Source organism: Petromyzon marinus, chromosome 10 (genome assembly GCF_048934315.1).
Source record: "Petromyzon marinus isolate PM22_M1 ecotype Great Lakes invasive population chromosome 10, UKy_Petmar_22M1.pri1.0, whole genome shotgun sequence".
Taxonomy (NCBI): domain Eukaryota; kingdom Metazoa; phylum Chordata; class Hyperoartia; order Petromyzontiformes; family Petromyzontidae; genus Petromyzon; species Petromyzon marinus.
Genome location: NC_133676.1, coordinates 4,109,882 through 4,122,633, shown reverse-complemented (window position 1 = coordinate 4,122,633; position 12,752 = coordinate 4,109,882). Strand labels below are relative to the sequence as shown.

Sequence of the window (12,752 nt, the reverse complement as noted above, 5' to 3'; positions counted from 1 at the left end):
CGAGGCTGGGGATGATGATGATGATGATGCAACATACGATTCGCTCACAGGTATCTGGGGCGCCGCGGTGGCGAGATGTTGACTACCTCGCCTGGTATGCAGGATGTCGCGGGTACGATCCCGACTCTGATGCCTGCTATATATTTGGAGTTCGCGTGTCTCTCTCTCCGTGTGTCGCGTGGATTTTTCTGCGGATCCTCCGGCTTTTCCCTCTGCATTTGGAACCAACGTGCGTTTGGAGTATTTGCCTGCTATAAATGTCCACGTGATAAATCCATCTTCGTTGAGCTATCGTTTGTGGCCAGGACGCTTCTGAAAAAGAGCTATACAGCTCAGTGGGCCTTACCTGGTAAAATATAAAACAAGTAAACAGTTAAATAAAATAGTAATCTGGTGGATCGCCGTGAGCTGTTGGGGAGAATAAGGAGTCACAGAGAGAGAGAGAGAAAGGGGGAGATTGGTTCCCATGGATGATTGGACTTTCCGAGACGCGTTCCCTGCGGTGTCCGCCCAGTGAGCGCTGCCAATGGACGCGAGGTTTCCCCTGCGTTGAGGCTCAACGGGGAGGAGGGCTCCTGGCATCGACGCCGACGATGAGGGCGTCACGCATGCGGCGGGTGCTGCTGTGTTGGCGGTGGTGCGCAAGGAACGATCGAACGAGAAGCAAACTCGACACGGCCGTCAATGACACTGTGTGTCTGTGTGTAAATATGACAGGTGACGTTTCGGGCAACGGGCCCTATTTTTACGGCGTAAAAAAATGGGGTAACAAAATATGTCCGTGCGGTAGCCATTCGTAAACGTCACAGGACTGATGATAATGATGCCATAATTATAATAATAACAAAGATGGCACAGGCGATAATGGCAACTGTGATGATGACGCTGATAATCGTAACCATGGTCACGGTGATGATGGCCATGGCGGCAGCGCTGATGATCTACAACGACCGCGACGCCGCCCGCGTGCGCGCGAGCGCTCACCATGGCGCTGCTGCGCGCGTAGCTGTTGTTGGGGTCCAGGTGGCATCGGCCGTCATGAGGAGCGGCAAGCCCGGCGAGGCGCCCGTCCAGCGCCAGGTGCGAGCCCGCGTCCGTGGCGAACACCACGAGGTGCGTGGCGCCGCCTCTCCAACCGATCTGCTCCTGCGTGGAGGAGGAGGCGGATCGCCCGGTGAGGAGCAGCAGGAGCAGCACCACGCCGCCTCTCACCCCGAACTCGCCCCGACGACGCCTCGCGAGGCTCAGCGTGTACCGCGCACGGGCTCTGTGTCCTGCGCCGGGGCTTTGAAGCAGGAGGTTCAGAGGGGGTGTTTAACACGTGGTCAACGTGGTGGTGGTGGTTACTGGTTGTGTGCTCGCTAACAGCTCTTGCCCCAACAGTTCTGTTAAGGCTATACGGGGGATCTTTGTCGTTGGTTGATGAAGAACATGGTGGCGCGGTGTTGGTAATAGTTCTGATGATGATGAAGGTGGTGGTGGTGATTCCATTGTTGGTCATGACCGTCATGATGATGATGGGTGTAATGTTGGTGGTGTTAATGGTGATAACGATGATGATGGTTATGGTGGTGGTGATTTTGCTGGTAATGGTTAACTCTTGCTATAATTACCGTGACGACGGCCCACACCCGCCACGCACATCGCGTCACCCCCCTCCCCCCGTCACAACGCCTCTCTCACCGCCACGCGATCACGAATTCATTCCTTCCACCGCGCCTCTGACCAGCAAGGCGCGTCTACGTACGGCGCGAAAGAAGTGCGACGTGCATACACACGCAAACTCACTCGTTAGTTAACCCCTCGCCCACCACCCACCCGTTCCGTCCATTCGTCAGGCACCCTACTCCCCGCCACCGCCTGCGTACCCCGCACACGGACGCCTGCAGGATGGCGTCGAAGCCGCCCTCGGGGGCGTCGTTGTTGCGCGACACGTTCTGCCTCTGCACCTCGGCGATGAAGCTGGCGGCGCGCTCGGTGAGAGCCAGCACGTGGCGGAAGCCGAAGGGAGTCCCGCACACGGGGAAGCGCTTGAACCTGGAAGGGGGCGATGAGAACAACAATCGACGTTATCGTGGCGATTTTTAACGACGACGAACAGCACCGCGGCGATCACCACCGCGACCACCACCACCACCACCACGACCACCAACACAACCACCATGACGACCACTACCACCACCACGACCATCAACACAACCACCATGACGACCACTACCACCACCACGACCACCAACACAATCACCATGACGACCACTACCACCACGACCACCAACACAACCACCATGACAACCACTACCACCACCACGACCATCAACACAACCACCATGACGACCACTACCACCACGACCACCAACACAACCACCATGACGACCACTACCACCACCACGATCACCAACCACGACCGTCACCACCACTACCACTAAAGACAAAGATCCCCCGTATAGCACCGTAACTGACTGTTGGGGCAAGTGCTGTTAGCGAGCACCTATGAAGGCCGGCACTGTGGCACACGAAGGGGGTGGGTGGCCAGCAACACCACGCCCGGCCGCCTTTGTCTCTCTCGTGGCGATGTTTACACACCGCACCAGGCATTCATTTAAAGCAGAGTCGACCTCGGGGAGGCCCAGGACCGGTTCAGATAATCGTTACTGGAGCAGAGGTGTGATTGCACGTGATAATTTTTTTTTACTAAAATTGATTCATCCAATTAGTGTATCCATTGATCGATCGATCCGTAACATTGCATTACATCGATCGATTAACCAAGCAGCCTCACTAAGTTGGAATCAATTTCGGCAACTGCGGGTCTCTTACTCTGAGGAAGACCTGGATCAACACGTGGCGCGCGCTTGTGTTTTTTACGAGCAGATAGCAATCAACACGCGGACGAACACGAATGTAACGTGTGTCCACGAGTGTCACTCGCGGTGTGCCCGATCTCTCCTGTGCATGTTGAACTGCTTTCACACCGTCCTACGGAGACAACCGTGCTCATCTTCAGATCTCCGAAGCCAAAAGCAGGATTCCTTGAGCCTGCATAACGAATGTTCGGATGAGTGACCCACAAGTGCACAACAGGCGTTGTACGGCTGCCGCGAAAATGCTACGTTGCCAGCAGAAAGCATTGCAGCAAAATCCATTGTTGTACGGTACTATGCTCTAGCGCAGTGGTTCTTAACCTTTTCTGCAGCCCTGTATCCGCTTTGGTTCTCAAGCGTAATGAAAAAAAATTGTAATAAATACATAGGGCTTGAAGAAACAAAGTAGTTGTTACTTACGTGCCCGTGCTAATTTGTGATTCGATCATTTACCTTCAAATAATTAATCTGGCCATGTCTCGCTACTCCCAGAGAGGGCATCTCGCACCCCCAGGTGAAAAACCCCACTGCTAACTTGCCGCCTTCAGCCAATTAACTATGAGTTGCGTTTATAATTACACACGTGCGAGATAACCAGAGCACGTGGATAAACCCCACGCCTTGCACGAGGGGAGCAACACTTTGTCACTGTACAGACGGAAACAGATGGAGATTCGTCCACACTCGCTGTCCTGCCTTCTCCTGGTGAGCCAGGGTATGGGACCTCGACACCCACGGGAAGGGGGTTTTGCAACATCCGTTCGATCCACCACCCATCAGTGCTGGATTAAAGGCCACGTGCATAGTCACCACTGTCGTGTGGTGATGATGATGATGATAAAAGCAAACATCGTTCAACACATCGATACCGGGTATGATGATGATGATGATGACGATGTTTTGAGAGAAAATAAATTGTAACGGAGCCGTCTCCATCAATCGGTGTATCGAGCGAGAACTCACAACCAGCGAATCACTCACTCCATCCATCCCAACTCTTGTTTGTTAAAAGAAAGAGTCCCTATTGTGCTGATGTGTTGTGGTGCATTACTCATCATTATGCTGCGTTAAGTGAAGATGTATCTTTAAAACAACAATAAACCACATCTCACAAAAACGATGACAAAAGATCCCCCCGTATATATACACAAGCGAACTGTTGGGGGCGAGGGCTATTAATGATGAGCAAAACTCTGACAGCCGTCAGGGTCACACGAGGTGGCGATGTGGGCCAGTGTCTCACCCCGGGTCGTAGTTTTTCTCCCCATTGCTGTTCTACAACACCGTACAAGGTGTGAATTTTAAAGCCGAGTCGACCCAAGTGAGACCCTCCACGATCGGTTAAAATATCACTGGCCGCTCATGTCTAGCCATGAACGGGAATGGAACTCAACAACAATAGCCATGAAGTGAAGGCGACGTCACCACAGAGCCTGTACCAGGCTAGGTGCACTTTAAGGCCGCGTGAAAGTGTTGAAGGCTCTGCTGACAGGAAGTCACGGGACAGACGCAGGTGCCATGGGTTGACTGACTGAGACGCCTGGCAGAGCCACCACCTTTGCTTGCCGCTGTGCCAACTCGCTGCGTTTTATCCGCCCGCCGCTCCGCTCGCTGTTGTGAGCTCTTCCGCCCTCCATTGCCGCACACACACACACACACGTGTAATTTGTACACACACGTGTATACACACGTGTGTGTACACTTTACACGTGTGTGTAAAGTGTATACACATGCGTGTATACACTTTACACACACACACGTGTATACACACGTGTGTGGATTTAACCTTCTGTGCGGGGAACCATGCTTCGAGGCGACCAGACAGACAGACAGGCAGGCAGGCAGGTAGATGTTCAGGGCCACACCTGAGACACGGGTTGCGCAGGTAAGCCGGTGCCGTGTTCGTGAAGGGCGACACGGGTTTGTCCACGAACGAGCCGAAGCCCAGGCGGAGCTTGCTCGTGAGACGGGCCATGGCGGCCTCGAGCTGTGTGCCGAGCACGCGAATGTTGTCCAGGTCGTCCTTCATGGACAGCGACAGATCCATCAGGTAGTAGAGGTCGAGAGGGTAGTCCTCCACCTGGCGAACCTGCACGCGCACGGTCGCCGGGTCCCCTGCGAGCGCGCGCGGGCAAGGAGGGCGCACTGAGCGTTGGGTCAAGGGGGGCCCACAGGAGCTACGGTGACTTACCGTGTGAATGGACTGCGACGTAGTTGTCCGTGGATGAGGACCCGCACAACGGCGTGAGGGTTTAGAATACAGTGAGGGGGGGGGGGGGGAGGATAAGGGGCTGATGGTTGGCAGCAGGGATATTTGTTTTTGTCAGAGCACTACCATGGCAGTGTGCGAGGGACGCTGCAATGTGGAACACTGCTCAACGAATAGGAATGTGAGAGGCAATCCGTACAGCCTGAACTTGTTCCCCTACTCCAAACCTTAGGGCGTCCCTTTAAATTACAGCGGGGGCGCGGGTGATGGATCGCCCACTGGCACGCTCCTCCCGCGAGTCGCGCTCTTGCTTGCGATCGGCGGCGTCGCTTATTTATTCGCTGAGCCGCGTGGAAGAGCGCCCCCCCCCCCCCCCCCCACAGGACCAATCGCCCGACGCACCTGGCCGGAGGGAGAGTGACACCTCCTGCGGGTAAATCTGCACCACTCCGGAGGGCGACTCTCTCGTCTCCCGCGTTTTCCCCGTCTCCACCGTTCTGGGCTTCTCGCTGAGCGGCAGAGCCTGGATCAGCTGCACCTGGCTCCTCGGGGCCTCCACCAAATCGGCTGGGCAGCCCGAGTGGAGAAGGCGCTCCTGGAGATCGCAGCGGGAGCGGCCGCCCGGAAAATCCTGGGGGGCAGTGGTGGTGGCGGGGGGGGGGATGGGAGAGGCGCGCGAGCGTTCGGGTTTGAATGCGTTGAGTGAGCCATGTGAAGGAAGATTCACACAAGACACGATTTCTAGACGACAGCAAGAGGCGCGATTGTAACCGTAGGGCCGGTCCCCACCCACCCATCCACTCGAGAGAGAGAGGGAGAGAGCCCGCGTGGCACCGTGCTACCCTGATGATTTGGCGGCCTACAGAGCGGCACATTGTTCCGCCTCCTCCGAATTAATCGCGCGCATTACGCGCCAGCAATTCTGGGCCTCTCCGTGAAATCGGGAGAGGCATCGCTGCACAAAGGGTGGCTGTGATGCGCGCTCACGGATTCGTGACCGCGACAACTGTGGATGAGGCGGTGGGTGGGGGGGGTCTATAGGAGGGGGAAGAGGCGATTACATCGGATGCCTAAACAATGGTCGTGTGAGTAGGGATCGGTTAATTGAGTAAAATTGATTGTTCCTTACCTGTGTATCGACAGATTTATTTTAATGTGCAAATTCTAGGGACTGTGTTCTGTCTTGGTGTGGTCTGGGACTGTTTTTGTTTCTTGTTTTGATGCCTTAGGCATGCATTTAGTGTTGAAAAATCCACAGGAATTGATGTACTTATGCAATTTGCGCTAATATTGTATACTGTACCGCAGACATTTACGTTTACAGACTTGTTTACCGTTATCTGTGTCGCACTGCTATCGTGCGTTTGCACTTTTTGTTGTTGTAACTCGCTGACCCGCCCCGACTGAACATCTGCCAAAAAAAGAGCTTCATAGCTCATCGGATTCCTCCTCCAGCAGTCCGAATCCGCAACCAATAACGGAGAAGGAACGAAGCGGCGATCGGTGCATCGAAAGGTCACTTTGGAATCGTGACAATGAACGAAGATGCCGAGCGGTCACGCGGCTGTCAAAGACGTCGGTCACGCCACGTGGCCCCGTCCCAGCTCGAGCTGGGACGTGATGGGTGTTAGGCGTGGGGTGCAGTGGGGGTGTACGGCGTAGTGTGTGTTGCGAATGGGGTGAAGTGGGTGTGATGATGTATGTGGAGGGGGTCTGTAGCTTCGTGGTGTTGGGGGGGGGGGGATGAAGGGGATGTGAACTACGATGTTCTTGTTTGTTATAAACGATGTTTTATTTTTTTAGTTGACCAGGTAAGGCCCACCTGAGCAATGTAGCTCTTTTTGAGAAGCGACCCTGGCCAAAAAAAGGAATGAATGCTCAACGAAGTGGCTTATCACGTGGACATTTATAGCAGCCACATTTTCTAAACACACATTGAGTCTAAATGTGGAGGGAAAAAAACCCGGAGGGTCCCGGAGAAAAGTCCACGCGACCACGGTGGGAGAGAGAGCCACACAAACTCCAAATATACAGCAGCAGGCGTCGGGATCGAACCCACGACCTCCGCTACACCAGGCGAGGTAGTCAACATCTCGCCACCGTGGCAGCCCTGGTGTGTGCGTGGGGGTGGATGGGGGCTGTATGGGATGTGATGTGTGTAGGTGGTGGTGGTTGGGGGGGGGGTGTGTTGAGTAGTGGGGGCACCTTCTGGGAGCACCAGGCGCAGGATGGGTGGAGGAGGAGGCATTCGGAGCAGCGCAGAGCTCCGCCCCCCGCACAGAGCCCCCCCGCGCCTGCTCCCTCGCCAGCTGCAGCCACCACAAAGACAAAGATCCCCCGTATAGCCTATTGGGGCAAGCGCTGTAAGCGAGCACCTACGCGGGTCGGCAAGGCACACGAGAGGGCACCACGACCCCAGTGGCGATGTTTACACACCGCACCAGGTACTCATTTGAGGCCGAGTCGACCTAGGGGAGGCCCAGGAACGGTTTAGATAATCCTCACTCGTGCTGACCGTGAGCGGGAATCGAACTCAGGTCGCCTGGTGCGTAGTGCAGTGCGCTAACCACTGCACTACCGCGCCCCACACGTTCGCACATTCACACTGAGGCCCAGGACGGGTTCAGATAATCGCCACTGGTGTTTGTAGCGCAACGCGCTAACCGTTAGGATACCGCTTCCCACACACAAGCACACACACACAGCTTCAAACACACACACAACTTCACACACACACAGCTTCAAACACACACACAACTTCACACACACACAGCTTCACACACACACACACAGCTTCACACACACACACAGCTTCAAACACACACACAACTTCACACACACACAGCTTCACACACACACACACACAGCTTCACACACACACAACTTCACACACACACAGCTTCACACACACACAGCTTCACACACACACACAGCTTCACACACACACAACTTCACACACACACAACTTCACACACACACAGCTTCACACACACACAGCTTCACACACACACAGCTTCACACACACACAGCTTCACACACACACAGCTTCACACACACAACTTCACACACACACAACTTCACACACACACAGCTTCACACACACAGCTTCACACACACACAGCTTCACACACACACAGCTTCACACACACACACACAACTTCACACACACACACAGCTTCACACACACACACAGCTTCACACACACAGCTTCACACACACACAGCTTCACACACACACAGCTTCACACACACACAACTTCACACACACACAACTTCACACACACACACAGCTTCACACACACACAGCTTCACACACACACAGCTTCACACACACACAGCTTCACACACACACAGCTTCACTACCAACAACAACAAACACTCACGCAGTTAGCATTGTCACGTTGCCCAACAAAGTCCTACTGGATGTGAATGGAATTCGTCGAATGTAACATTCGCCCCCCACTGGCACCGACTTGGTTCGCAGAGGGAAGACGATGGGAGCCGAGTGCGAAGCCATCTGCGACTCGGCCCAGCGCCACCGATGCTCGGGCACGAGAGAAGTTCGCTTCGTGTTCTCGTGTGGAGCTTGCAGAGACGACGATTAACCGCGGAGATGGAACGATGAAATCCGCTGGTGTGCATGAGCCAGTTGGATTGTTAAACGATGAGATCCGTCGGCGTGCACGAGCCAGTTGGATTGTCACATCGTTAGATCGTGAAAGATGATGATGGCGGCGGCGACGACGGCTTGGAGAGGTTTTCATCCAGCAGTGGGTAGATCATGACTGCTGATGGTTGCTGCTGACGACGAATTAGCTTCGTGACACAAACCAGGGCTCTAGAAGGGACGGGATATTCAACGCGCAGGCTCCGCGTGTCTAACGCGAGCGCGATTGTCATGGACACGGTGGTGGTGGTGGTGCTTGTCTGCACGTAGAGTCTGGAGGATTCCCGGCCCCTAATCGTTGCCACGTGCGTAAACACGGCCCTGCCGGGGGCTCCGCTCGTGCGCGCGCCGAGTGGCTTCCATCACGGCAGACGGTCGCGGACATTCCTCACGACTTTGTCGCGACCACTTCACGACTCGCAACCGGGACCAGCAACGTGCGCGGCGGGCAGAACGTGAGCGGGAACGCCTCCCCCCCCCTCCTCCTCCTGCCTCTTCCTCCTCCTACTTGCTGTGGACTCCGGCAACTCAACGTAGCCGAGACGGGATAAACACTCTCATCCGGTCATCGCCAAAAGGCGAACCGTATATCCGCAAGTGATTTGTGGTGGAACGCGCCGCGGTGGTGGTGGCTCTGGGCTGAGCGACACTCCATACGCCCCTCCCCATTCTCTCTATCTCTAACCCATGCGAGATGCGGGTAACTTCTGCACAAGTGGGGAATGAAGAGTCAGAGCCTCGTCGTGACTGCGGTGAAGCGCGATCCATCACTGGCGTCACCATTGTGTTGTGCAGGATAAGTTTATGTGTGAGGCTATGGGTCTCTATGTGAAGCCTATGGGTCTCTGTGTGAGTCTATGAGTCTTTGTGTTAGTAGTCTATGGGTTTCTGTGTAAGTCTATGGGTCTCTATGTGAGTAGTCTATGAGTCTCTATGTGAGTCTATGAGTCTGTTTTAGTAGTCTATGGGTTTCTGTGTGAGTCTATGGATCTCTATGTGAGTAGTCTATGGGTTTCTGTGTAAGTCTATGGGTTCCTATGTGAGTCTATGGGTCTCTATGTGAGGCTATGGGTTTCTGTGTGAGACTATGGGTCTCTATGTGAGTCTATGGGTCTCTATGTGAGGCTATAGGTTTCTGTGTGAGGCTATGCGTCTCTGTGTGAGTAGTCCATGGGTTTTTGTGTTAGTCTATGGGTCTCTATGTGAGTCTATGGGTCTCTATGTGAGGCTATGGGTTTCTGTGTGAGGCTATGGGTCTCTATGTGACTCTATGGGTCTCTATGTGAGGCTATGGGTTTCTGTGTGAGGCTATGGATCTCTGTGTGAGTAGTCTATGGGTTTTTGTGTAAGTCTATGGGTCTCTATGCGAGTCCTTGAGTCTTTGTGTTAGTAGTCTATGGGTTTCTGTTTGAGTCTATGGATCTCTATGTGAGTCTAGGGGTCTCTGTGTGAATCTACGGGTATTAGTGTGAGTAAGTTTGTCACTGTATGAGTCTATGGGTCTCTATGTGAGTCTATGGGTCTCTATGTGAGTATTCTATGGGTTTCTGTGTGAGTCTATGGGTCTCTATGTGAGTCTATGGGTCTCTATGTGAGGTTATGGGTTTCTGTGTGAGTAGTATATGGGTTTCTGTGTAAGTCTATGGCTCTCTATGTGAGTCTATGAGTCTTTGTGTTAGTAGTCTATGGTTTTCTGTGTGAGTCTATGGGTATCTATGTGAGTCTATGGGTCTCTATGTGAGTCTAGGGGTCTCTGTGTGAATCTACGGGTATTAGTGTGAGTAAGTTTGTCACTGTATGAGTCTATGGGTCTCTATGTGAGTCTATGGGTCTCTATGTGAGTATTCTATGGGTTTCTGTGTGAGTCTATGGGTCTCTATGTGAGTCTATGGGTCTCTATGTGAGGTTATGGGTTTCTGTGTGAGGCTATGGGTCTCTGTGTGAGTAGTATATGGGTTTCTGTGTAAGTCTATGGCTCTCTATGTGAGTCTATGTGTTAGTAGTCTATGGTTTTCTGTGTGAGTCTATGGGTATCTATGTGAGTCTATGGGTCTCTATGTGAGTCTAGGGGGTCTCTGTGTGAATCTACGGGTATTAGTGTAAGTTTGTCACTGTATGAGTCTATGGGTCTCTATGTGAGTCTATGGGTCTCTGTGAGTCTATGGGCCTCTGTGTGAGTCAGCGGGGTCACTGTGTGAGTCTATGGGTCTCTGTGTGAGTCTACGCACAGAGTGATAAACACGCTCCGCTGTTTCGCCAATACCGTACGAACAAAGCAGAAGAAAGAACCCTCACCCCCGACTCGAATTCCAACGCTAACCCCACCCTCGACTCGAACCCCCCACACTCACCGCTCAGCGCCCTGGCGATCAGATGGAGGTGAAGGATCACGAATGTCAGGCTGGGGGGGGACATGGCAGGGCTGCCCCTCGCGCTGCCTCCCTCGGTTCCTCCTTCCCTTCGTCCTTCCTCTCTCCCCTTCCTTGAGCGAGGCTCGGCGCCGTGTGAGAGAATCAACGAGAAGAGAGGGCGCAAGGGGGGAGAGGAGCGAGGCGGGCGCACGTGAGGGGGTGAAACACAGCGGGGTACGTCTTGTGCGCAATCCTTACCAGGCGGCTCGACAAACTTCACGAAAGAAAAGGCAAAGAGAGAGAGGAGTTGGAGGAGGAAGCAGAGGGGGCGGGGAGGAGTGAGGGTGAAGGATGGAAGTAGGAGGATAGGAGGAGGGAGGAGGAGGGGGAATCGGCGTCAGCGAGGTCTCGGGGTTCGGTGTCGGTGCAGCAGCAGCGGCGGCAGCTGCAGCAGCAGCAGGCGCGCGCATCTGGCGACCGCAGCGGCGATGCACGTGGCGATGTGCGGCTCAGATTCCTCCCACTGGCTCCACTCCCCACGCCAGCTGTGTCCCGGCTCGTAACGACGACGACGACAGCAGCAGCAGCAGCCCCACGACAAACTACTTCACACTCGGGACCCGTTAAAATGACGACCGGTAAAAAAAAAAACCGGTAACCGTTTGCATAAAAGAGTATCCGGTTAGGCGGATCGTTGGCCACGAACGTTTCGTCGCTCGGACGAATCGCTCGGCGGCCTCGGTGAGTTTCGCCTCCGATTAGCACGGGTGGCGACGTACGGTGCGAAAGAAGTTGAGCACGCACAAGTAGAGGCGCAGCCCTGGAAGTGCCTGCTCGCTTGCGCTCTGGAGGGTGTTTGGTCTACTCTTCCACGCTTGGCAGCAGCTCGGCTCACTGTGGCGTGCGCGTTTATTCCGATGGGTGCACAGAGGCAGGAGGGGGGCGGGGGGAGCGGGGGAATGTGGGGGACGAGGGGGTGGGGGTTAAGGATATTGACATCATGGTAACTAACCAACAACATTGCAATATTACAGTACTGACATAAGCAACGGCAGTGAATTGCACCTTTCTTGCAACAGTGGATATCCAAATGGATAATCTATATATAAGATCAATGAATACATTCCGAACGCAACGGATACAAAGGACAAGTTTTTTTATTCGAATAATTCGAGAGGAGCTTATTCATTCTCATTGCTACTTTGAGGGTCAATTGAGCGGCTTTTCTGGCCAGTGCTTTGGCACCGATCTCGCTCGCCACCCCGCGCAGGAGGACGCCGGGCAGGAGAACCCCGGGCAGGAGGACCCCGGGCAGGAGGACGCCGGGCAGGAGGACCCCGGGCAGGAGGACGCCGGGCAGGAGGACCCCGGGCAGGAGGACCCCGGGCAGGAGGACCCCGGGCAGGAGGACCCCGGGCAGGAGGACCCCGGGCAGGAGGACCCCGAGCAGGAGGACGCCGGGCAGGAGGACCCCGGGCAGGAGGACCCCGGGCAGGAGGACGCCGGGCAGGAGGACCCCGGGCAGGAGGACGCCGGGCAGGAGGACCCCGGGCAGGAGGACCCCGGGCAGGAGGACGCCGGGCAGGAGGACGCCGGGCAGGAGGACCCCGGGCAGGAGGACACCGGGCAGGAGGACGCCGGGCAGGAGGACGCCGGGCAGGAGGA

The 12,752-nt window shown here is 54.8% G+C and overlaps 1 protein-coding gene across 2 annotated transcripts in view; it reads right to left on the bottom strand.

Annotated features, from left to right (window-relative positions):
• Positions 1-11,991, bottom strand: part of LOC116941081 (integrin beta-3-like) — a 30,340-nt gene extending 18,349 nt beyond the window's left edge. The window contains exons 1-6 of one of the 2 annotated variants that reach the window (XM_032951698.2): positions 11,088-11,991; positions 7,276-7,379; positions 5,473-5,701; positions 4,727-4,976; positions 1,869-2,037; positions 985-1,146 (exon numbers count right to left, since the gene is read on the bottom strand). In XM_032951698.2, coding sequence (XP_032807589.2) covers positions 985-1,146; positions 1,869-2,037; positions 4,727-4,976; positions 5,473-5,701; positions 7,276-7,379; positions 11,088-11,151 — 978 coding nt within the window. In that variant the 5' untranslated portion in view covers positions 11,152-11,991. Of the gene's footprint in view, positions 1-984; positions 1,147-1,868; positions 2,038-4,726; positions 4,977-5,472; positions 5,702-7,275; positions 7,380-8,542; positions 11,028-11,087 lie in introns of those variants that run through there. The other variant, XM_032951697.2, reaches the window with a different exon arrangement.
• Between the last annotated feature and the right edge of the window lie 761 nt (positions 11,992-12,752).